The 26,254-nt window shown below is 43.6% G+C and overlaps 1 protein-coding gene across 1 annotated transcript in view; it reads left to right on the top strand.

Annotated features, from left to right (window-relative positions):
- Window positions 1-26,254, top strand: part of MAP7 (microtubule associated protein 7) — a 190,038-nt gene that overhangs the window by 101,174 nt on the left and 62,610 nt on the right. Inside the window, exons 3-4 of the mRNA XM_021710500.1 lie at window positions 2,118-2,216; window positions 12,543-12,620. Coding sequence (XP_021566175.1) covers window positions 2,118-2,216; window positions 12,543-12,620 — 177 coding nt within the window. The remainder of the gene's footprint in view (window positions 1-2,117; window positions 2,217-12,542; window positions 12,621-26,254) is intronic.

The raw sequence follows: 26,254 nt of genomic DNA, 5'->3' as shown, positions 1-26,254 counted from the left end.
ATCTCTTCAAACCCCAAATCAGAAAGACTGACTACCTCTTCCCAAACCAGAGCATATCCTAAAAATCATATTAATAAGTTCAGCCTGCCCAAGGGCCTGCCACATTGGTCACCTGTCCCCCAAGACCACTGTTACCAAGTTAACATGGGTTTGCTTTCCCTCAAAGCCCGAGGAAATAGAAACCCAGATTCCTGCATACATGCAGAGAATACCAAGAGAGCTGAAAATACTGTCTACCGTTTATTGTGCCTTGCCGTGCCAGGCAGTCAAAGACCTTTCTGTACATTATCTCATTTAATTTTCACAACTCAGAAATTAGATGTTTTCCCTCTTTTCTGGAAGAGCATAAAACTTGGGAGAAAGGGGCCTGAATGTTCGTTAAACACCTGCAGTGTGCCAAGGCCTACGCAAGATTCTTGACATCTCAGTTAATTCTCCCAACAACCCTGTGAGTTAGGCAAGATCACTCTATACAACCTACTTGGGGAAGTTATGTAACTTTCAGGGCACACAGCTCATGAGTACCAGGTCTCAGATTTGTACCCAGGCTGTCTGTGTCTTTTACTGTTGCCATGATATAATATTAACCAAAGAAGTTGTTAAAGGAAGATGGATCTTACAATGGTAAAAGTGAAAGACTTGTATAAAAGCAGAGAGGTGACCTGAACACTTTAGAAGTATGGCCAACCCAGCCGGGCTCAGTGGCTCAGCCTGTAATCCCACGCTTTGGGAGGCCGAGGTGAGTGGATTGCCTGAGCCTGCGGGTTTGAGACCCACCTGGGCAACTTGGCGAGACCTCAGCTCTACAATAAAAAAATCAAAATGAGCCGGGCATGGTAGCACACGCCTGTAGTTCCAGCTACTTGGAGGGCTGAGGCGGAAGGATCGCCGGAGCCCAGCAGGTCGAGGCTGCGGTGGCCGAGAGTGGCCACTGCACTCCAGTGTGGGCGACAGAGTGACTCCAACTCAAAAAAAAAAAGAAGTATGGCCAACCTGATGGCTAGAAATACCTATCAGTTTTACATGAACATAGAAAAATGTTCAGATGGATTTTAACTTTTCCTCATGTGAGTATGACTCAGAGGGTCTTCTGGGCAGAAATGAATTCTTGACGTCCAGGGGATAGTGAAGTGGGCAGATAGGTCTCTCTGTTCCACTAGAGTAGATCCAGTAAAAATCAGGTGAAGAGCAACTGATGCATTCAAGTAACCTGACGGACCTCCTGTTTAATTGAAATGTATTTTTCACGTTTGAATTTTAGCATAATAAAACAAACTACAGCTATTCAAAAAAACTTTTATCAGGGCTTATTCCGAAAAGCGACTTGTTATGAGCATGTGTTGAAATCTTTTTGATCTCCCTGGTCTGCTGTTAAATAGTCACCTGGGTAAGATTAAATGATGTTGAATATGCCAAGACAAGAAGAAATGAACACATTTGAAATATATTCAAAGTTGGCAGGGCACAGTGGCTCAAGCTTATAATCCCAGCCCTTTGGGAGGCCAAGGCGAGAGGATTACCTGAGCCTGCAGGTTCAAGACCAGCCTGGGCAACATGGTGAGACCTTGTCTCTACAATAAATCAAAAAATTAGCTAGATGTGATGGCACACACCTATAGATCTGGCTACTTAGAAGGCTGAGGCAGAAGGATCTCCTGATCCCAGCAGGTCGAGACTGCAGTGGCCAAGAGAATGCTACTGCCCTTCAGCCTGGGCAACAGAGTGAGACTCCAACTCAAAAAAAAAAAAGAAAGAAAGAAATATATTCAAAGCCAAGGGCGCTCTCTGAGAACTAAGATCAAAGACTTTAGGTTCCAGTTGTGTTTCCATGTGGTTGCTTTATGTATAAATGGGAATAGCCTGGGGAAAGACTCTTTCTTCATGGACCCTTGACCCTGCCACTCCTATGGGATTGGTCACTAGGACTGAGGCTGTTGATTTTGGATTTGTCCTTGCCACTTGAACATTGCTCCTTGAGGATAACTACTTCATCTTTCATTTCCTGATTCCCTCCTAGTACTTGATACAAGTGAATGTTGTACTTGAATAGGTGAATGTTTCTGAAGGAATTTTAAGAAACTGAAGATGTCTGTGTCTCTTTTGTCTCCTTTGTGTAGCGCCTGACCTCTATAAAGTACAAGAGAAGAAAACTGCCTCCCCCCGCCTCCCCTCTGCAGTTTCAGGACAAAATAGCAACCACTCAGGAAATAAACCAGGTACGATGCTTTGCATTTGCTGTGGAAAAATAAAGGTTATCCCAAAGCTTTAAAGACATGCTGATGAATTGTAAATCAAACACACAAAACTAGGATTTAGGAGACCTTGACTCCAGTCCTGCCATCAAAACACATGCTCAAACTGACTTGTTTGAGATTAAGTCTGAGAACCTCTCAAAGCCTTGGTTTTCCCTCTTTAAAATGAAAACTGAGGCCAGGCACAGTGGCTCATGCCCATTATCCCAGCACTCTGGGAGGCCGAAATGAGAGGACTCCCAGAGATGAGGTTGCGCCAAGTTGCCCACGGGTTCGAGACCAACCTGGGCAACTTGGCGCAACCTCATCTCTACAATAAATACAAAAATTAGCCAGGTATGGTGGCGCACGCCTGTAGTCCCAGCTACTTGGAAGGCTGAGGTGGAAGGATTGCCTGAGCCCAGCAGGTTGAGGCTGAGGTGGCCGTGAGCATGCCACTGCACTCCATCCTGGGTGACAGAATGAGACTTCAACTCAAAAAATAAAAATAAAATAAAATGAAAACTGAAACACATGGCCTGCTTACCTCTTGGCATCAATTGACAGTCAGTTAGATGGTATATGTGGATGTGTGTGTTTACTGTCAAGGCAGTTTACAAGAGGTTATAATGGCCGGACTTGGTGGCTCATACCTATAATCCCAGAACTTTGGGAGGCCAAGGTGAGAGAATTGCCTGAGGCCATGGGTTTGAGACCAGCCTGGGCAACTTGACAAGACCTCATCTCTACAGTAAATCAAAAAATTAACCGGCTGTGGTGACACACACCTGTAGCTACTTGGAATGCTGAGGTGGAAGGATCGCCAGAGCCCAGCAAGTTGAGGCTGCGGTGCCCGGGAGCATGCCACTGCACTCCAGTCTGAGACTCTGACTCAAAAAAAAAAAAAAAAAAAAACCAGAGGTAATAATGTTTTTACTCTATTTGAAATGATAGATACGACACAATTTTTTGTACTTGTGTGCCCAGTGTTATTGCATATCTCTTTTGTGACTTTTTCCAAATACTATGTAAAGAAAATTTTGCACACAGCAGAGCTCACATACAATCATGGTTTTGTTCTCCACTCCCTGCAATGATTGTACACCTACACAGTAATTTCATTTAATAGGCTGTGATTCCTGGTCTGTTCCATTCAGTGATACAAAGAAGCATACAGTCTGTAAACATTTGAACAGACACTACAGACAATTGAACAGACACTACAGTTGCTTCCAGGTGTTCAGCAACCATCTGTGGTCCTTGGAAGGGACAAGTGTACAGTATGATAATAAGAGACAATCAAAGGAAGTAAAGCAAACCTACAAGGTTCTGGGAAGTCATGTTACATCCAAGGCCAAAGTTACTCAAGAACAGTAAATTGGGGAGAATAAAAATGGGAATAACTGAGGCTAGCCTCTTAGAAAATATTATCCATTATACTGTATTTAGTTGTGTGTTTTTCCCCCCCACATGGAAAAGGCTTTGAACAGAGTAGATAATCTGACTTGCCATTTATAGGAAAGATAATAACAAGTATTGTTGAAAGTATTGCTTGAGCAGCCATTAGTGGACAATGATGTGTAGTTTCAGTGGAGTTTTAATTAGCAAGCTGAGGTTTCCTTGTGTAGTCAGCTTGCCTTTTCATTGAGTCATTATCCATCCATCTATCCGCCTACCTCCCAGCCACTGTCTCTTGTTTACTGAGTTCTTCTCTGCCTGGGGGCGTGAGAAGTACTGTATGAGAAAGCAACATGTCCACCATGGCCCCTGTCCTCATGGAGCTTATTCCAGTGGACTTTTTTTTTTCCCCACTCAGTTGCCTAGACTGGAGGACAGTGGCACAATCACAGCTCACTGTAGCCTCCAACTCATAGGCTCCAGCCATCCTCCTTTCTCAGCCGCCCGAGTAGCTAGGGCTACAAGCACAAACCACCATGCCCAGCTAATATTTTTTTATTTATGAGGTCTCGTTATGTTGTCCAGGCTCATCTCAAATTCCTGGGCTCAAGCAATCCTCCCACCTTGGCCTCCCAAAGTGCTGAGATTGCAAGCATGAGCCACCACATTCAGCCTGTAGTAAACCTTTATTACAGTGCTCAAGTGAGCATCTCTGTGGAGACAGATGTTCTTTATCATGAAAACCCCCTTTGTTTTACAATAACTAGTATAGTTAAATTGTTTGCAATTGTTTGCTCCCCTCCCATCATTGCTTCTAATTTCTACCTTTCTGTATTGTGCGGCTTGTATAGTCTTATATCCTAATAACTCATTTATTCATCTAGTGTTAGCACCGTGAAGGTACTAAGAATATATTATTAAAAGACTGTAATCTCTACCCACCAGCTGACAGTGTGATGGCTAAGCCAATAAGTGAATAGATCATTCTAACACAAAACCACCCATGTGGTGAGATAGGTGTGCACAGTGTGTAGAGAACAGAGGCCAAAAAATCTCCTCCACCCCAGGTGACCATCTCTTTATAGAGCCATTTGATTTATATTGCTAAGGCCAAGTTAAATGAGGAGACATTTCATTTCTGACTGTGTCTTTTGGGCATCCCTGTGTCTGCTTTCTTGTATATATAGATAAGCAAAGCTATGTAAGGGGCGCTCGATTTAGAAACTACCGTTATTTTCTTTAGTCTTTCCAAAGGATGATATGAGAGGTTATATGTTGGTGGGCTAGGCTTGAGTGTAACCTCTTGAGTTTATGGAATATGAGTTATGTGAATGTCTGTCTACATGAGCTTGTTGATTTTCATTCTCTAGCACTTGAAAAAAAAAGTATATGCTATATCTGGGGATATTTTGAGTATTGTACTAACCAGATATGGGAATCCTGACTACATGATTTCTCAGAATCTAAATTCTAGCTAAATTTTCCTTCCTCCTTTCCCCTCTGATATTTGAAACCTATCAGAAGGTTCCAGAACACCTCATTGATTTAGAAAACATCTATTGTCACAAATTGAATGTGAATAGATGGAAGCCCTTCCTGGTGTTTAAAAAGTATAGGAATGGCTGATGTTATCTAGGAAGGACCATTACTCCCACTTGTGAATACTTGAACCCAGCCCAAAAAGAGACAGCTTGTAAAGTGACAGATATCTGTCCGTGTCTGCTAGTTCCTGAAGAAGTGAGAGATGGTTCCTCAGAACTCCATCAACTGCCTCTAAGTGATTAATGGTTTGACTACCTTCGAAGAGAAATTTGTGTGTGTTTGTTTTCATGAACCTGAGAAAAGCAAAGGTGCACATTTTTTTTTTTTTTTTTGAGTTGGAGTCTCACTCTGTCGCCCAGATTGGAGTGCAGTGGCCACTCCCGGCCACCGCAGCGTCGACCTGCTGGGCTCCAGCGATCCTTCCGCCTCAGTCTTCCAAGTAGCTGGAATTACAGGCACATGCTACCACGCCCGGCTGATTTTTTATTTATTATAGAGATGAGGTCTCGCCAAGTTGCCCATGCAGGTCTCGAACCCGTGGGCTCAGGCAATTCACTCACCTCGGCCTCCTAAAGGCACGGAATTACAGGCTGAGCCACCGAGCCCGGATCAGAGGTGCAAATTAATTAAAAATCCCTCTTCATCCCTATCCCTCTGTTACCCCCACCACAAGTCTTTAAAAGAGCCATTAAACTGTTCCTTTACCTTATTGTTTATAACAATTTTCCCTTACTGAGCAATGCATTGAGAGACCCAAGAGATTAAAAAAAAAAAACCTCTAAGAGAACTATTACTATATGAATTCCTACCCCACGTTCACTGTATTTGTTTGCAGTGTTTGTACTTAGAATTTTGTTAAGTTTAATTTTTGTTTGTCTCATAAAATAACCGATTGCTTCCGCAACTGCTGCTAGCAGTATATGAATGTCAAGTAATAAACCCCTCCCGGACATTCCTTTGCTTAGCCTGCCTGCTGACATTCCACTCTGCTCATTTAGCAGCTCCCCAGTCAATCACAGGTAGCTGAGCAGACCAGACCAATCCCAAGTGCCCCTGTACCCATTAGGAGAAATTACCCTATCATGTAAAAACAAGTTTAAAGTTCTTTCCCCTCCCTCTGTAATGATGTATAAAAACTGCTTGCCATGCTGGATCTGGGCTCTCGTCCCTGAAGCTGCTGCTTCGGGCGTGAGCCCAGACTTGAGCCTGAATAAAGACCCTTGTGTGTTTGCATCGGAGCCGGCTCTTTGTGGTCTCTCTCTCATTAGAGTCCCAGGTTCAACAGCATGACTTGGAATCTTCCAGCCTTTCTCTGACAGCTACCTCATGCCACTCTAATGACTATAGATGCCTTGGCATGTGGAAGGAAGGGACAGGATTGAGTTAGAGATTGGGTTTCAATTCATGTCCTAGCTCGAACACTTAACTGTGCCATCTTCTTTAGTCATATCTATTTCTCTCAGTTTTTTCATTTGAAAAATAAGCAAATAACTCTTCATTGAATAAATAAATGTTTGACTAATTTATAGGATTATTGGGAAGACGAAAATAATAATACGTGTGAAAGTGCTTCATAAAATGCAAAGTGCTAATGGAAATATCAACTGTAGCAACAGTAGTTGTTAGATATGAGGCGAGGACCAGTAGAGTTCTTGAAAAAGGCTTGTCGGCCGGGCTCAGTGACTTAGCCTGTAATCCCAGCACTTTGGGAGGCCAAGGTGAATGGATTGCCTGAGCCCACAGGTTCGAAACCAGCCCAGGCAACTTGACAAGACCTTGTCTCTACAATAAATCAAAAAATTAGCTTGGCATGGTAGGCACGCCTGTAGTTCTGGCTACTTGGAAGGCTTGTCTGAAGTTGCCCAGGCAGGTCTCGAACCCTCGGACTCAGGCAATCCGCTCACCTCGGCCTCCCAAAGCGCTGGGATTATGGGCTGAGCCACCGAGCCCAGCCTCCTTTTTCCCTTTTAAGAATCAGTAGCTTAATTTTATTTTAACGATGTTAGATCCATTTGGAGGCAATATGGAATATATACATAATGTTAAAGTATTTTCTATACCTTGATTTTGATTCAGGAAAAATGATTTGTGGGACTAGAAATGAGAAAGAAGGCAATGAATTTCAGAAAATTCGCTATTTACTGGAATTATTTAATTGCATTTTTATAAAACTATCTTAAAGATAAATATTACCAGTTCTTAGTTATTAAAACTAAAATTGTAATAGCTAATAGTTATAATAGTTTAATAGTTATCATGTACTGATTGCTCTTAGTGTGCCCCATTGATGCTTGTTAATAAAAGTTGAAAGGCCCTGAAGGTAGCTAAGGTTGTTCATTCACTCGTTCAACAAATACTTATTGAATATCCTCTTCCTGCCAGGTACAGACCTAGCCATTGAGAATGCAGCAGTGAACAAAACAGGGGAGCCTCTGCTCCGCCCCAGCCCATTCACAGCTGTCTTTCATCTGCCTGCCGCAGGTTTTAATGACATTCTAGCACCCAAGCAACTTTAGAAATGTTGCGTTAATTCTTTATTTCCTCCAATCTGATTCCAGATAGATAGTAATTATTTCAGCACCGATCTCAAAGGAGGACCGTGGGAACTATTGCTATCCTAAGCACTGGCCTTATTTGTAGTGTTTAATTATATGCCACCTTTTTTCCTTACATATTATCTTACCAGACTGGATGCCATTTGTCACGTGCAAAAAGTGTAATTTTCATCTGAAATGATAGCATAGAAATTAGAGAAAAACAATACCACCTTTCACACCGCTATTTTCAAAATAGCACTTACAAGGGAAGTATGATGTTGTATAATTAATTGGGCATTGCCTCATTGCTGCAGGAGCACCAATTATTGTTATGATTTGGGACTTGGACGGCTAGTGCAGTTATTAAAGTCTTTCTAAAATTTTGCATGAAATTCAGCATTTACTTGAGAGTCAGCTAGAAATTTCACCTACTTGATATTGAAACATTGTCTGTTAACAGAATTTGTCAGTGTAATTTGAAAAGAAATTATACCTGCTTTATAAGCTTTCTGTAATGTGTTTACATGGCTTTTATAAATAAAGTTGATTTTCTTTTTTAAATTTTTTTATTTTTAAGATGTGGAGTGCATTTCGGGATTAGTTATACAAGTGATCATCATACAGATAAATTTGGGATTCCATGTCGCCTGGTTTGAGATCAGGCACCCTTATTGATGTTATGTGCACACACCCCCTCCCTCCGCAGTTTCAGCTACTGCCAATCCCTTTCTTGTTGTATTATGGTAAAATGTTCAGGGTCTGCTTATGAGTGAGAACATGGGTACTCAGTTCTTTGTTTCTGTAATAAATCATTGAGTATTATAGACTCTAATTCCATCCAAGTTGCTTCCAACTCCAGAATTTTGTTCTTCTTTATGACTGCATAATGTTCCATTGTGTGTATGTACCTTTTTTTTAAATGCAGTTCATTTTCTGTGGGCAACATGGTTGGTTCCATGGTTTTGCTATTGTAAGTAGTGCTGCAATAAACATGCGTGCGCAAGAATCTTTTTTGTAGAGTGATTTAAGGTCCTCTGGGTATATCCCCCAAAAGGGGATTCCTAGGTCACATGGAAGGTCAATTTCTAGTTCTTTTAGGAATTGCCACACTGTTTTCCATAGAGGTTGAACTTGTTTGCACTCCCACCAACAGTGTAAAAGTGTTCCCTTTTCTTTGCTTGGTTTTTTTTTTTTAATTAATGATGGCCATTCTTACTAGAGTTAGGTGGTAGTTCAATGTGGCTTTGATTTGCATCTCTGACTATTAGTGAGGCTGAACATTTTTCACGTGTCTGTTGGCTGCTCGTATGTCTTCTTTTTTGTTTGTTTGTTTTTGTTTTTGTTTTTTGTTTTTGTTTTTTTGAGTTAGAGTCTCACTCAGTCACCCAGACTGGAGTGCAGTGGCCACTTCCGGCCACCGCAGCCTCGACCTGCTGGGCTCCAGCGATCCTTCTGCCTTAGCCTTCCAAGTAGCCAGAATTATAGGCATGCGCTACCACACCCGGCTGATTTTTTGATTTATTGTAGAGATGAGGTCTCGCCAAGTTGCCCAGGCGGGTCTCGAACCCACGGGCTCAGGCAATTCACTCACCTCAGCCTCCCAAAGCACGGGATTACAGGCTGAGCCACCGAGCCCGGCCATATGTCTTCTTTTGAGAAGTATCTGTTCAAGTCTTTTGCCTGCTTTGTAATGGGGCTGTTTGTTTTTTTCTTTTTGGCACATTTGAGTTCCTTATAGATCATGGATGTTAGGCCTTTGTTTCATATACAGTTGGCGAATATTTTTTCCCATTCTGTGGGCTCTCCCCGCTCTTTTGATGGTTTCTTTTGCTTTGCAGAAGCTTTTCTGTTTGATGAGGTCCCACTTGTCAACCTTGTCTCTAATGTCATGGGCTTTTGGGGTTTTGATCAGAAATTGGTTGCTGATTTCTGTAAGCGTGTCTCCTGCGTTTTCTAAGATTCTTAACGTTTGAGGTTTTTCATTTAGGTCTTTGATCCATTTGTAGTTGATTTTTGATTTTCAACTTTTATAAGTAAATGAAAGTTTTTCTGAGTGAGTAAACCTCATATTATTTAAGGAGTATTATTTAAGCAGTAAGTAATTGTTAAAGGCCTTTCTTTTAATTTCATCTTGACTTTTGTTCTCAGTTCTTTCTTCAAAATACCATTTTGCACCGGGCATGGTGGCTCACACCTATAATCCCAGCACTTTGAGACACTGAGGTGAGAAGATTGCTTGAGTCCATGGGTTCGAGACCAGCCTGGGCAACGTGGCAAGACCTCATCTCTACAATAAATCAAAATTAGTCGGGCATGGTGGTGCATGCCTGTAGTCCCAGCTTCTTGGAAGGCTGAGGCGGAAGGATCACCTGAGCCCAGCAGGTCAAGGCTGCAGTAGTCGTGAGCACCACTGCATTCCAGCCTGGGTGACAGAGTGAGACTGCAACTCAAAATAAATAAATAAATAAAATAAACCATACCCAAAAACAAGGGAAAAGTATGACCTATCACCATCCACACTGTGTGACTTATGCAGACTCCTCATGGGCTTTTATGTGGTTTTTATTTCCCTTAAATGTACATATTCTGTAAATTCAAGAGGCATTTGGGATGGGAGACTTATAAATTCGTTCATGAAGGACTACTGTGTTGTCTCTAGTGTATTATTATAGTCGCTTCTTATTTTTAACAAAAGATTCTGAAAATGTAATGTCAGTGAGGGAAAAATTAGCCTGACTTTAAGTATAATTATTATGCTGATCATCATGATTGTTTTGTTTTTATATGTCAGTGGGCAGCATGAGCCTGTAAATATCACCCTCTGCTGAACCTCCCCCCCATCCCTAATGCACACATCTCTCTCAGAGTCTAATCCAGAGTCCTCACCATAGATAGTCTCATGCCCTGTGTCTCTAGCCCGGCTGCTCATGGATCTAACTCTGTTCCAGTCCCTTGTATCTCCCTGTAGTTTCTTTTCTTTCTTTTTTTTTAAGTTAGAGTCTCACTATGTCGCCCAGGCTGGAGTGCAGTGGCACGCTCAGGGTCAGTGCAGCCTTGAACTGCCGGGCTCAGGCAATCCTTCTGCCTCAGCCTTCCAAGTAGCTGGAACTACAGGCGTGCGCTACCACGCCCATCTTTTTTTTTTTTTTGACTTATTGTGGAGACACAGTCTCACCAAGTTGCCTAGGCTGGTCTTGAACCCCAGGGCTCAGGCAATCTTCTCGCTTTGGCCTCCCACAGTGCTGGGATTACAGGCTGACCCGCTGCGCCCAGCCCTGTTGTTTCTTGAACACAGTAGGTACTCACAACCTCAGGGCCTTTACACTTACATTCTGCAGGATATCTGCACAGCTTGCTCCCTAACTTCTATTGGGTGTTTTTACAGAAAAACTGTCACCATGGGGACATCCTTGGGCCCCCTCTAAAAATTGAAACATCCTTTTCCTGACATGTCACAATCACAGTCATTGTCTTGTCTCTTCAGCATTCATCTCAGTCTAACAGTCTGTGTACTTTTCTCCTTTTTTCATTCTACATATTTTACTTATTCTGTTTATTAAATTTTTCCCGAGTGGAATGTAAATCCCATGAGAACTGTCTTTTTTCACTGACTGCTGTCTTTGCAGTATGCAGAACAATGCCTGGCACACAGTAGACGTTCTGTGTATTGAGTGAATGAATGGATTTACTGCGACTGACGTGCTGGACACTATACTAACACTTATCATTATAATGATGTGAGATAGGTTCTATTTTATCCTCATTTTCAGGCAATAAATAAAAGCACACATCACAGCTTGAGACTTAGAGTTGGGGATAACTAACTTGGCCAAATTTACATGGCCAGTGAGTGACACTGCAAACACATCTGCCTGACTCCAGCAATTTGCTTCTAACTGGCAAACATTTATTCCATGTAATGCCACTTAGTTAGGGTTCTATTTGTTGTTAAGGAACAGGCTTTTTAAAAAGTGTTTATTTTTAAATACGTGGGGTACCATTCAGGATTAGGTATCTAAATGTTCATTATGCAGGTACCCTTGTTGATGAGGTGTACCCCCCACCCTGGCAGATTCCTACGACTGACAATCCCGCCCCCGCCCTACTCAGCAGTTTCTCACTACTGCCAGTTCCTTTTTTATAGTATTATGATAGTTGTTCAAGGTCTGCTTATGAGTGAGAACATGTGATACTTGGTTCTTTGTTTCTGCCTCTAAGTCCATCCAAGTTGCTGCACAGTTCATAATTTTGTCCTTCTTTATAGCTGGATAATATTCCATTGTGTATAGGTACAGCATGGTTGGTTCTGTGTTTTTGCTATTGTAAATAGTGCTGCAATAAACATGCGTGCACAGGTATCTTTTTCACAGAGTTATTTGAGTTCCTCCAGGTATATTCCCAGTAGGCGGACTGCAGGGTCATATGGGAGGTCGATTTTTAGATCTTTTAGGAATTGCCACACTGTTTTCCACAGAGGCTGTACTAGTTTACACTCCCACCAACAGTGTAGAAGTAGGAACAGACTTTTTTAAAGTATAAAAATAACAGACATCTGGTAGCTTAGGAACACAAAACATTTTATATTATTTGATGAGAAGAGCGTTAGGGCTACAGTTATGTTATGATTCTGTATAGTGTAGAAAAACACTTGGAAATTCTCAGAAAAGTTATTGTAACAAAGTGTATCACCGTAACTTTAGCTACACGTGATAATCATTGTAAAACGGTGGCAATATTTCAATCATCAGATTATTGGACTAAAGGATATTTATCAATGTATATCTTTCTCTTTTTTTAATCCACTCTTTTTCTCCTGTTTTTGTCTCATTTTCAGACCCTCCACCTGTGCTACGGGTTGACGACCGGCAGCGGCTGGCCCGGGAGCGCCGTGAGGAACGGGACAAACAGCTAGGTACCCAGGCCCCGTGGCCACAGCCCTCAGTGGACCACTTAGGATTACTCTTGTCCATGTGTTGTCATTTTATCTCAAGGATGATGGATCCCTAACGTGGAGCAAATGGATGTTACGATGATAACCGTGCTTTCTTGCATGCCTTTATGAGTTTGCAGATGGATTATGAAGCAGAATCTAGGATGTGATACAGTGTAAGCAAAGGGCTGAGTTTTAAGTAACAATAAACCCTAGCCCCAGGATTAGGATCATTTTTACTTCTTATTATACTGTAATCACAGTATAATGTGGCACTAGAGGGTATGTGTATGTGAGTGGAGTCATGGTACAGCTTACATACTACTGAGAAAATATAAGGACAGTAAACACAGGGTTCCTGTTCCTTTTATTTTATTTTATTTTATTATTATTTTTTGAGTTGGAGTTCCACTCTTTGTCACCCAGGCTGGAGTGCAGTGGCACACTCACAGCCACCACCACCTCAACCTGCTGGGCTCAGGCGATCCTTCCGCCTCGGCCTTCCAAGTAGCTGGAACTACAGGTGCTAGTTTTTTTATGATTTATTGTAGAGACAAGGTCTCACCAAGTTGCCCAGGCTGGTCTTGAACCCATGGGCTCAGGCAATCCTCTCGCCTCGAGCTCCCAAAGTACTGGGATTATAGGCTGAGCTACCACTGCACCCAGCCCACAGGGTTCTTTTTATGTGAAAAGTTATGAGACTGCACACTGCAAGGGCTCCTCGCTGCCTTCTGTGATAAAATAATGCTGCTGTTGAATTTATAGACAAGTGCTCCCGGCGTGCTGCCAGAAAGGTATAAGACCTAGTGCTGAGGTGTCTGATTCTTCTCTTGTGACTGCAGGCTCTTGTGAAAGGTTAGCCACTGTAGTATTTGCCACATAATTGCCTGGAAATATGGGTCACGGGACTAGCTTAGCAGGAAGCTGAGACTAGAACAGGAAGCTGCACACTCACTTACTGTCTTCAAGAACACTGGGCAAGGAGGTGGTGCCAACTCCATTTTTACTTTGATATCTGTGAATGCAAAACTGCTAAAACAGGATATACTCTCTTTATGTACCTTGGGAAAATAAAATGCTTGGCCAACATGTCCCAGGGTATCCAGAGTGTCTAGGTATTTTAAAACTTAAGACTGACTCAGGTTGTCAGAGTTCTTTCTGGCAGATGACCCATGGCTTTTCTAAAGTTGCTAGCTACAGGCCGGACTCGGTAGCTCAGCCTGTCATCCCAGCACTTTGGGAGGCCGAGGCGAGTGGATTGCCTGAGCCCACGGGTTCAAGTCCCGCATGGGCAACTTGACGAGACCTCATCTCTACAATAAATCAAAAATTAGCCAGCCGTGGTAGCGCATGCCTGTGGTTCCAGCTACTTGGAAGGCTGAGGCGGAAGGATCGCCGGAGCCCAACAGGTCGAGGCTGCGGTGGCTGGGAGCATGCCGCTGTACGGGTGACAGAGTGAGACTCCAACTCAAAAAAAAAAAAAGGTTGTACTGTATTTTGTAAGGGTTCCTGTTTTAACTGGGGGACCCAGCCCTTACATCTCATCCTTTTTGTTATTCTTATACTAGAGCCCAAATTTTGGAAATTTAGTGGAAACTGGTTTTCATAGGTCTGTTGCCATTTTCTGCATTCTTTCCACACAGGCCTGTTTCTATCCCTTGCCATAAGGGCCATGTGAGGTCATTTCGTTTGCTTCTGAGGTTGTTTAGACACAAATGTCAGTGACTTGTTAGAAGTGAACAGCCTCTGCTGTTTTTCTGTGCCCCGAGTTTACACCCAGGCCTGAAGTACCCTGCCCTGACAGGTCCCCTACAGTCAGGTAGGTTCCTGGGGAACAGGCTTTCTGTGGTCTTCAGGGCTCCTCCTTCCTCTTGTGAAAGTACCCACTGCTCCCTAGTAAGGTTGGTTTGACAAGTGGATGGGAACTGAAATGCGGGGGGAGAAGGCAGAGCTACTGAAGCTGGAAGAGAACTAGATGAGTAAAAATAAGAAACTGGCCAGGCTCGGTGGCTCAACCTGTAATCCCGTGCTTTGGGAGGTTGAGGTGAGTGAATTGCCTGAGTCCGCGGGTTCGAGACCTGCCTGGGCAACTTGGCGAGACCTCATCTCTAACAATAATTAGCCGGGCGTCGTTGCGCACGCCTGTAGTTCCAGCTCCTTGGAAGGCTGAGGCCGAAGGATCGCTGGAGCCCAGCAGGTCGAGGCTGCAGTGGTCGGGAGCGGCCACTGCACTCCAGTCTGGGCGACAGAGTCAGACTCCAACTCAAAAAAATAAGAAATTGACTACTGTTGTGGGTGGCTGTGATTTGCACTCTGTTTTCAGACGCATCTAAGAATTAGCACTTGTTTTCATTCCCCCCTCAACCCCATTCCAGGCAGATCGGGTCTCACGCTTAGAAGTCTCTTTTTCTAGAGTGGCCATAAGAGCTGTCATCATTATTTGTTGCGGTCTGACAATTAAGTTCGCAAACTTGCCACCATGTGCTTACCCCGACAGCACTGTAGAAATAACTGTATTGGAACACCCTCCCTACTCACCTGACCTGGCCCCCAGTGACTTTTTTCTTTACCCAAAGATAAAGGAAATCTCGAAAGGAAGAAATTTGATGACATTCAGAACATCAAGGGTAAAACGACAACGGCCCTGATGGCCATTCCAGAAAAAGGGTTCCAAAATCGCTTTGACAGGTGGACTAGATGCTGGCATCGGTGCATAGCTTCCCAAGGGGAATACTTTGAAGGTGACCGTAATGATATTTAGCAGTGAAGCATGTAGCATTTTTTCTTGGATGAGTTCGCAAACTTGTCGGACCCTGTATGTCAATCTAATTTTTATTTTTTCTCAGAATTAGTTTTGTTTCCTTTAAATTTAGAGCAGTGCTGTTTTGCCTGGTTTTTCCACTTAAACCACCATTGTTGGAACTGAGTCTTGAGAGGCTCTCTTGAATCTTCATAAATACGTGAATAGACATATATGCAAATATAGATACATTTGTAACAGAATCATCTAAAATTTAGCATCTGATTTAAGCTTTGCTTTAGAGGGCATAAAGTTAATTTCTAAAAAAAAAAGAATCTTTAGTACTAAAAGAATATCAAAGTACGCCCCTAACCAACTATCCATAAATTATGCTTTGCGGTAGCTAAGACAGCCGTGGAATTTAAAAAAGAAAAAGAGAGAGAGAGAGAAATGTTTCTAAAAAGCTGTCACTTAATAGGAAATTTTTGGGCTGTGCTTAATTTGAAAACAAAACACACTGATGTCAACTGTTACTGAGCTTACAATCTTTAATGGTTTTTAAGTTAAAAAAAAATAAAATTGAAAACCATTCCAAAAGTTCCAGCAGCTGGGCTCGGTGGCTCAGCCTGTAATCCCGCGCCTTTGGGAGGCTGAAGTGAGTGGATTGCCGGAGCCTGCGGGTTCGAGACCCGCCTGGGCAACTTGGCGAGACCTCATCTCTACAATAAATCAAAAATCAGCCAGGTGTGGTAGCACGCGCCTGTAGTTCCGGCTACTTGGAAGGCTGAGGTGGAAGGATCGCCGGAGCCCAGCAGATCGAGGCTGCAGTGGCCGGGAGTGGCCACTGCACTCCAGTCTGGGCGACAGAGTGAGACTCCAACTCAAAAACAAACAAACAAACAAACAAAAAAAACCCAAAAGTTCCACCAAAGCAATCTATAGTCGACGAGACTGATAATTTATTGTTGAATAGAAGTTGAAATTAACATTGGAATCAGTAGAGGGTTTTTTTAATCCACATATTTTAAAAAACAAGGTACAGAAAGGGAGAAAGGTCTGATTGTTTTATTTTGGGTGACATAGCATGTTTGTGCTGTTTTGCAAACAGGAAGGACCTATTAATAATTTTCTGTGGGTTGAATTTCTGAGTCAGGCTTTAATGCTTTTATGGCAAGATTATTGTCATGTGGCCTGCTCTTTCTACATTATCCTTCCATTTTTCTCAAAATTAGGTGTGATTCTTCATGTATGAGACTGTTCTGTCAGTTTGGCTAGGCACTTGTTCTCTGAAAGCTTTATTTATTCTTCCACCTTAAAAGCATTATACAGAGCCAGGCTCGGTGGCTCAGCCTGTAATCTCGCGTTTTGGGAGGCTGAGGTGAGTGGATTGCCTGAGCCCGTGGGTTCGAGACCTGCCTGGGCAACTTGGCGAGACCTCATCTCTATAATAAATCAAAAAGAAAAAATTAGCCGGGTGTGGTAGCACGTGCCTGTTGTTCCAGCTACTCGGAAGGCTGAGGCGGAAGGATTGCCGCAGCCCAGCAGGTCGAGGCTGCGGTGGCCGGGAGCGGCCACTGCACTCTAATCTGGGCGACAGAGTGAGACTCCAACTCAAAAAAAAAAAGCATTATACAGGAAGGAGTCTTCTCAACCACACTATTCCATCTGATTCTGTTTCTTCAAATTCCTTTCTCTTGACTTCTGCATCTCTTTCACTGGCTATCTTCTCAGCTTTAATTTTGTTTTTTCCGGGAGGAAAAATCATCTCATGAGTTCAACTCTCCTTTTTTATTTTTATTTCTTTATTTATTTTGAGACAGGGTCTCGCTATGTCACCCAGGCTGGAGGGCAGTGGTGCCATCACTGCTCACCACACCCTCTATCTCCCAGGCTCAAGGGACCTTCCAGTCTCAGCCTCCCAAGTAGCTGGGACTACAGGCATGCTGCCATGCCCAGCTAATGTTTTTTATTTTATGAAGAGATGTGGTATTCCTATATTACCCAGGCTGAACTCTCCTTTTTACTGATCTGAAATCCACATTTCCAGCTACTCATAAGATAGTGGATGCTCTCCTATGATCTGAAACTCTGCTTCTATATAACTAAATTGTTTATCATCTCTTACTTCAAAACAGATTCATCTTGGTAATTTCTGTGTCTTAGTCAATTATACTAATATTTTTTGGTTACTAGAAAATTACTTCTTCTTGCCATTTTTGATACTACTAATTTTTTTTTTCCAAGTTGGAGTCTCACTCTGTCACCCAGGCTGGAGTGCAGTGGCACACTTACCCCAGCGACAATCCACCGGGCTCCAGTGATCCTCTGGCCTCAGCTTTCCAAGTAGCCAGAACTACAGGTGCGCGCTACCATACCCAGCTAACTTTTTTTTTTTTATTGTAGAGACGAGGTCTCACCAAGTTGCCTGGGCTGGTCTTGAGCCCCTGGGCTCAGGCAATTCACTCTCCTCAGCCTCCCAAGGTGCTGGAATTACAAGCTGAGCCACCGAGCCTGGCCTTCGAGACTGTTTCTAGAGACACTGGGTTCTTTCTGAATATCAGTCTTACCTATTGGATCTTTTGCAGAATAAAACTTTCTTCCTTACTGATCCAATACTGTCTACTAACTTATCTCCATGACAGCTTTTTGGACCACTTGTAGCTGGAGATAACTTCAGCCATCTCTAGCCAAGTATGTAGGTAGAAGTTGACATACTCTATCCCCAAATCCATTTAGTCACAAATCTAGCTGACTCTGTATTCAAAATAAATTTTTAGATCCATGTCATTATATTCTCTGTCTCTGCCATTATCCCACTGCAGGCCTTAATAAATGTATGCCATAATCACTGAAGCTGCCCATTGTTCTGCATACCTCCAACTCCATGTCCCAGTAGTGCCAGTTCCTCTCTTAAAGACTTTCTAGGCCAGGCTCGGTGGCTCAGCCTATAATCCCAGCACTGTAGCAGGCCGAGGAGAGTGGATTGCCTGAGCCCACAGGTTCGAGACAGCCCAGGCAACTTGGCAAGACCTCATCTCTACCATAAATCAAAAATTAGCCAGGCATGGTAGCGCGTGCCTCTAGTTCTGGCTACTTGGAAGACTGAGGCAGAAGGATCACCGGAGCCTAGCAGGTTGACGCTGGGGTGACCTTGAGTGTGCCACTGCACTCCAACCTGGGTGACAGTGAGACTCCAACTCAAAAAAAAAGTCTCTCTAGGAAATCTTCATGATCTTTCACCTTCTAGAAACCTATCATTTTCTCTATATACTGTCATTTTACTATATACTATAACTTGCACAACTATCATATTTTAGCTCACATTCTTATGTTGTTTTGTACCCTACTGAATTCATATCAGTTTAGACTTTGTGTCTCTGGTTGTTTATATTTTAAGCTTCTAAAAAGTATGACTGTGCTCTCTAATTCTTTGCATCCCAATACAGTAACAAGTGTAAAAAGAAACATGTAATAAATATTTGCTGATTTGTCTTACTCTATGGTCTTCAATTAAATGATAACAATAAAAATAGACTTTGTATATCAAACACTAACTATAGGCCAAGCGGCATCCTAAACACTTCATTATATATTATCCCACTTAGTTACAAATAATCACGGCGGTTGTACTTTTTATTGTGTGGGCCTGCCATAATTGGTAATGTAAGTTATTTAACAAAATGTCACTTGTTTTATTTTTAAAATGCATTGTGGCCTGGGCATAGTGGCTCATGCTTGAAATCTCAGCATTTTGGGAAGCTGAGGACGGAGTTCAAAACCAGCCTGGGCAACAATGCAAAAATATTTAAACATTAGCCAAGCATGGTGACACGTGCCTGTATTCCTAGCTACTCGAGAGGCTGAAGCAGGAGGATCGCTTGAGCTCAGGAGTTTGAGGCTGCAATAAGCTATGATGGCACTACTGAACTCCAGCCTTGGCAACAGAGTTGCGACCCTGTCAATCAATAAATCAATCAATATCATTATAAGTTATAAAAATAATAAATACATTATGATGAGTTTGCTTAAGGAAATTACTGAGAACATCTAGAAAGCTGGAATAGTTGATAGATTCTTTCCTTTCTTTCTGCCTACTTTTATGTATAGGATCACCACAATCATGCTGACATTCTTTAACAATTGGTGATGCTATTAAATAGAGAGAGAGAGCTCTGTGGTTTGGACATGGTTGATGGATTTTTCTGAAGTTACATGAGCTAGACATGTTTCCAAGTATCATGTGGAGGAAGGGCTATTCTGTCTGCTCGGAGAAGCAAGGTACATGGGTGCTGTGTTCACGCTCATTTGACAGAGAGCAGGAGGGCAAAATGGGCCAGGCACAGTGGCTCACGCCTATAATGGTGTGAGGATTGCTTGAGGTGGGAGAATTGCTTGAGCCCGAGAATTCAAGACCTCCCTGGGAAACCTAGCAAGACCTGGTCTCTACCAAAAAAATAAAATAAAATAGCCTGGTGTGGTGGCACACATCTGTAGTCCCGCTACTCAGATGCTGAGGCTGGAGGATAACCTGAACCCAGGAGTTAGTGGCTGTGATGAACCATGATCATGCCACAGCACTCCAGCCTGGGCGACAAATGAGACCCTGATTCAAAAAAAGGGGGGATGGGGACAGTAAAATATTAAGTGTTGGAACAGATTCTGACGTCTTTTTTTGAGAAAATGTAATGGCATTGATCAGATGTTAGGCTTTGATTCCATAATTCTCCCTTCATAAGCTTGGAATAGATCTCTGTTACTGATTTCTCTTCAGAAACCATTACTAGGTCCAGAACATGCAGAGTGTGTGCAACAATATAAATTTTTGACTCAGATCACTTAAAGTGAAACTAATTTCTTCCTGATTTTGTATTATTTTAATTTATATATTTATTCAATATATAATGCTCAAATAATATTGAGCCAGATATGCTGGAGATATTAAAATGACAAAGATTAATTTCCCAACCTCTTGGAACTTATAAGCAGGGAGTGAGATAATAAGAAATCAACAAGGAGTCGGGTGTGGTGTCTCAAGCCTGAAATCCCAGCACTGGGAGGCCAAGGCAAGAGGATTACCTAAACCCAAGAGTTTGAGAGCAGCCTGGGCAATTTGGTGAGAGACCTGGTCTCTACAATAAATCAAAAAATTAGCTGGGCGTGGAAGTGCGTACCTGTAGTTCCAGCTACTTGGAAGACTGAGGTGGAAAGATCACCTGAGTCCAGCAGGTCGAGGCTGTGGTGGCTGTGAGTATGCTACTGTACTCCAGCCTAGGCGACAGAGTGAGACTCCAACCAAAAAAAGAAATCAACAAGATTACCCAACATTTTAGCTGGCATTTATTTCCCACACATCCCATAACCAACCCTTCAGTCAATAGTCTTGGCTCTACCCTCAAAATATATCCAAGATGTAACCACTTCTCACAACCACCGCTGCTACCACCTTGGCCCAGGCTGCCAAAATCTCTCACCCAGAACTTAAGACAGGCCCCCGACTGGTCTCCCCTGTCTCCTCTTATTCCCAGAGTGTTATCAACACAGCAGCCAGAGCCATCCAGTGAAAGTATGGCCGGCCATGTCTGCCTCTGCTCCAGACCTTCTGAGGTTTTCCATTTCACTGGGAGCAGAAGAAACCAGTGATGCGGATTTTCCAGGTCAGCCTGGGCTACAAGAGTGTCAGCTCAATGGATCAGCCAGCCAAGCCCCCAGAGAGGGTCGTGTAAGCCTAGGCCCACAAGTGTCAGCTCTAATGGGCTGGCAGCCAAACCCTGAGTGTTGCGATTGGTGGGGGTGGTGGCAAGCCTAACCCCCAGGGTGTTGGCTCTAACGGACTGGCAGGCCAAGCCCTGAGAGTGTTGCTGATTTGGTGGGCTGGGAAGCCTAGCCTCCTGGGTGCATCAGCTTCGGAGTCTCGCCTTCCTCCAGCTGCTCTCCTGGTTCAGCTGGCTCTGTCGACTGGCAAGCCAGCCTCTGGGGCCCACAGCTTTTCGACTCCGATGATCTTCTGTAGCTCTCCAGGGTCGACGTTCTTGCCTCATGCCCAGGAAGAATGAGGGACATGGACAGGCAGAAAGTGAGAAAGCAGGATTTATTGAGGACAGAAAAACTCCCACAGTGGGAGGGGGCCCAAAAGGGTTGCCCATCTGGGGTCAAAACCCTGGCATTTATATAGCCCGAAGTCTAAGCTGATTGGCTAGCACTAGCTGTGAGCTGTAGCAGTTCTGATTGGTCAGTATTAAGGTAGGGATCTAATGGTGAGCCAATTGGTTGCTTTTCGATCCCATCAGTGAGTACCTAAGCCCTAGCTTGAGAGGCTGGCAGGGAGCTTATTTACCAATGCTGTGCCTTAGAGACCTGCAGGGAGTTCACTACAGTGTTACCAGAGGACCCACCTGTCTGTCTACCTAACCTTTTTCTAGCTGTCTCCAGTCTCACCAGAACTCTCACCCCAGCCCTGTTACCGCTGCTATCTTTCCCCAGCCTTCTCTGCTCCAGCCACACCACTCCCCTTGCTGTTCCTTAAACACAACAGGCACACTTGTGGCTCAGAGCCTTTGTCTTTGCTGTTGATTCCACCTAGAGTGTTTCTCCTGAGGAATACATGTAGCTTATTCCCTCCCCCGCTGCACCCACCCAAGCATGCAGCTCTCTCAGACCAGACCTCTTTTTCTTCTCTCCCTAACATTGTCAGCATCTAAGCATGTATATATTTCACTTATTTGATTATTATTTGTCAGCACCCACTGGAATATAAGCTCCATAAAAGAAGGGATTTATGTCTTTTTTTTTTTTTCTTCTTCTTCTTCTTTTTTTGAATCAGTGTCTGACTCTGTCGCCCAGACTAGAGTGTAGTGGCACACTCACAGCCACCTCAGCCTTGACCTGCTGGGCTCAGACAATCCTTCCACCTCGGCCTTCCAAGTAGCTGGAACCACAGGCACGCACCAACACACCTGGCTAATTTTTTATTTTACTTTATTGTAGAGTCAAGGTCTCATCAAGTTGCCCAAGCTGGTCTCATTCCCCTGGATTCAGGCAATCATCTGGCCTCTGCTTCCCAAAGTGCTAGGATTACAGGCCACCCGGCCTGTTGAATGTTAAGTGAATAGTTAAATCTAAGAATCCCCAAGTGGGGCTTTGGAGGATTCTACAGAATTATAGAAGATTGTCAGAGAACATATGCTTGATTGATATCACTTTTGAAAAAAAACATGAGCTTGTAAACGTGTAATTCAATTCCTACGTATTGGGTTTTACAGCAAACTTCAAAGCTGTTTAAGAGCTCTATCATAATGTAATATTTTAGAAGGAATAAGATAATGTCATAAGGATTTTAATCTTTCAAACAACTTCAGTGAAATTATATGTGAGGGGCTTTTTTCTAGATAATATCACCAGGCGTCCATTGCCCTTCCAGTCATCGCTTTTTAATTTTGCTATCTTTCTCCCCAATCTCACTGGGTTGTTCACTCAGGCTCATCAGTTTTTTGTTTGTTTGGTTTTTTTGGGGGGGGGAGGTTGTTTTGTATTGAGTCAAAGTCTCACTCTGTCACCCAGGCTGGAGTGCCGTGGCATGCTCACGGCCACCGCAGCCTCGACTTGCTGGGCTCAGGCAGTCCTTCTGCCTCAGCCTTCCGAGTAGCTGGAACTAGGTTCATGCCACCACACCTGGCTAATTTTTCTTGATTTTATTGTAGAGCCGAGGTCTTGCCAACTTGTCCAGGCTGGTCTGGAATCTGTGGACTCAGGCAATCATCTCACCTCGGCCTCCCAAAGTGCTGGGATTGCAAGCGTGAGCCTCCAAGCTTGGCAGGCTCAGTAGCCTTAATAAGAATGTGGTCTAGAGGTAAATGGTCATTTTAGCCTGCTTTAGGATATTTGTCTCAAAAATGCTGCTATGCAAATTAGTATTAATTGGTAAATAATAATACTGTAGCCCTGGATAGAGTTCTAAGTGAAACTACCCTTGATTCCATATTTCACATTATCATCATCATTATTATTTTGAGTTAGAGTCTCACTCTGTCACCCAGGCTGGAGAGCAGTGACAAGCTCACAACTCACCATAGCCTTGACCTCTTGGGCTCAGGTGATCCTTCCGCCTCAGCCTCCCGAGTAGCTGGGACTACTTATGCACACCACCATACACAGCTAGCTTTTATTTTTATGTTGGTAGCGTCAAGGTCTCGTTATGTTGCCTAGGCTGGTCTCAAACTCTTGGGCTCAAGCTATCCTCCCACCTCAGCCTCCCAAAGTGCAGGCATGAGCCACTGCGCCTGGTCTCTTCATATTATTTGATTAAGACAGTTATTAGTTTTGACAAAGGATTTTCCTCTTTAGAGACTGTCCAGAAGAAAAGGGGGGTGAGAGGGACTTTAGGGAGGTGATCTTCCTTTTTTTAATTTAATTTTATTTTTTTTGAATTGGAGTCTCACTTTGACACCCAGACTGGAGTGCAGTGATCGCTCCCGGTCACCGCAGCCTCGACCTGCTGGGCTCTGGCGATCCTTCCGCCTCAGCCTTCCCAGTAGCTGGAAGTACAGGCACGTGCTACCACGCCCGGCTCATTTTTTGATTTATTGTAGAGATGAGGTCTCACCAAATTGCCCAGGTGGGTCTCGAACCCGCGGGCTCAGGCAATCCACTCACCTCAGCCTCCCAAAGGTGCGGGATTACAGGCTGAGCCACCGAGCCCGGCTGAGAGGTGATCTTTCTAATCCAGATTTCTGACAGATAAACTTTGGCATATCTAGGGTCAGTCTCGGCACCTGGGTCTCCTAAAGTTGTCACTTAATGAGCATAGTGTACAAAAGGTCATAAGGCTGCCAGGCAGGTTATAAACAGCTCAGGGATCTGAATGCACCTTAGTGGGAAGGATATGGATATTAGCACATACCAGGGCAACTGTATCATGAGTCAGACTTAGGACTGAAAAGAATAAATGCTTGTTGCTAGATAGATAGGTAAGCAGAACCTGGAACCTTAACATCGGATGAATCATTGTGACTAAGCATCCTTTATTTTTTTTCTCCAAAACTTTTTCACCTTTAAAGGTGAAAATAAAAAATACCTTAAAGCCTGAAAAGTAAGGGGTCTTGTATAGAGATGATGATAAAAACTGAGTGACATGGATGATATGGACCCTCATGCAGCTCTCACCAGTATAGGGTAAGAGCTGTGGCTTTTGGTAAGTCTTCCAGTTTTTGCCTTTTATTTATTTATCTTTATTTATGTATTTATTTGAGTTGGAGTCTCACTCTGTCGCCCAGACTGGAGTGCAGTGGCCGCTCCCGGCCACCGTGCCTCGACCTGCTAGGCTCCAACGATCCTTCCGCCTCAGCCTTCCAAGTAGTTGAAACTACAGGCGCGCACTACCACACCCAGCTCATTTTGATTTTTTTATTGTAGAGCTGAGGTCTTGCCAAGTTGCCCAGGCGGGTCTTGAACCCACGGGCTCAGGCAATACCACTCACCTCAGCCTCCCAAAGGCTTGGGATTACAGGCTGAGCCACGGAGCCGGGCCAGTTTGTGCCTTTTAGCACAATGGCTTATTGTTTGCATCTAGAGTCAAACACTCAGAATTTGAATTCCCACTCCACCACTCACTCACTCATTGTGAGGCATCGGGCAGGTCACCGCACTTCTCTGTCTCTCAGGCTTCTCATAATCAAATCTGCTTAATAGCAGTGTCTGCCTCCCGGAGTGACTGTGAAAGATAGTGCCTGTAAATCACTTGGTGTCAGCAGAAAGCAAGAGCTGAGGACACAGCCACCATGATGATGATGGTGATAAAGAGGAGGATGGCGGGTCATGTGATGCCACAAACACTGATGGAGATGCCTGCAATTGGAGAAGCCTGATGTTTCTGAGCTGAGGAGTCAAAGATAGAGGCATGTCTGTGCCCCCATGGAGGCAGCCCCAGGCGAAGAGAGTGACAGCATTCTGTGAGGGGAATACCCAGGGTTGGGGCAGTAAGGAAAGATTCCAAGGACAACCACTGCCCTGTTTTGCAAAACTCTTTAACGAGGCTACACATTCCTGAGATAAGAAGGGCCTTTCTTATCTTAAAAGTTATTCAGCTCACAAGTAAGGAAGGCTCTTTGTCTCTACATGTATAACTACTGATCCAGCACCTCAGTCCTATTAGCCTGCCAACAGGGACAGGGTGGAAGGCTCCTCGGGGCAGGAGGTGCAGTGTTGTGAGTTGCCTCCAAGGTCATACTTCTTACCAGGCAGTTCTCCCCTGAATCATTTAAGTGATAAATTGAGAAAGCTTCCAATTATCATCAGAAGCCCAGTGTGAGTCACTGCTTGGACATCTAGCTTGTTTATTCAAACTTATTTTAACCATCTGTTAAACTAGACACTGTGAATACAGGGAAGAATTCGCAAACACGTAAAAGCAAAGTAGGTACAATCAGGAATGTGAATCCTATGATAGATGTCCAGATGGAGCTAGATGCTGAGCACCTGTGGTCAACAGGAAAGGCTCCACAGAGAAAAGGGCATTCAACCTAGGACTTGGAAGATAGCGGAAGGTTGCCCAGTGCAAGCAGGTATTTTGGATGGAAAGTAGCTTGTGTAAAGGTACGTGGTCATAGGGCCAGGAGGTGGACAAGAGAACCGTGAAGGAACTAGCAGATTTTCAAGCATCAGATCTGTTTTTTGAGGAAGATATCTTTGACACTAGTGTGTAGGATAGATTTGAAGTAAAATCTGATGTCTAGACATCAGAAGAAGCAAGAATGGATGTGACAGATCATTTTGATGTAACGCAATTAATAAGGTCAGATGGTATAAACTAGTGCAACCTCTGTGGAAAGCAGTGTGGTGATTCCTAAAAGCTCTAAATATCAACCTCACATATGACCCCGCA

The sequence above is a fragment of the Carlito syrichta genome, unplaced genomic scaffold (genome assembly GCF_000164805.1).
Source record: "Carlito syrichta isolate Samal-C Ts95f unplaced genomic scaffold, Tarsius_syrichta-2.0.1 Scaffold289251, whole genome shotgun sequence".
Taxonomy (NCBI): Eukaryota; Metazoa; Chordata; class Mammalia; order Primates; family Tarsiidae; genus Carlito; species Carlito syrichta.
The sequence above is the reverse complement of the archived record's forward strand: the minus strand, read 5'-3'. Positions and strand labels throughout refer to the sequence as shown.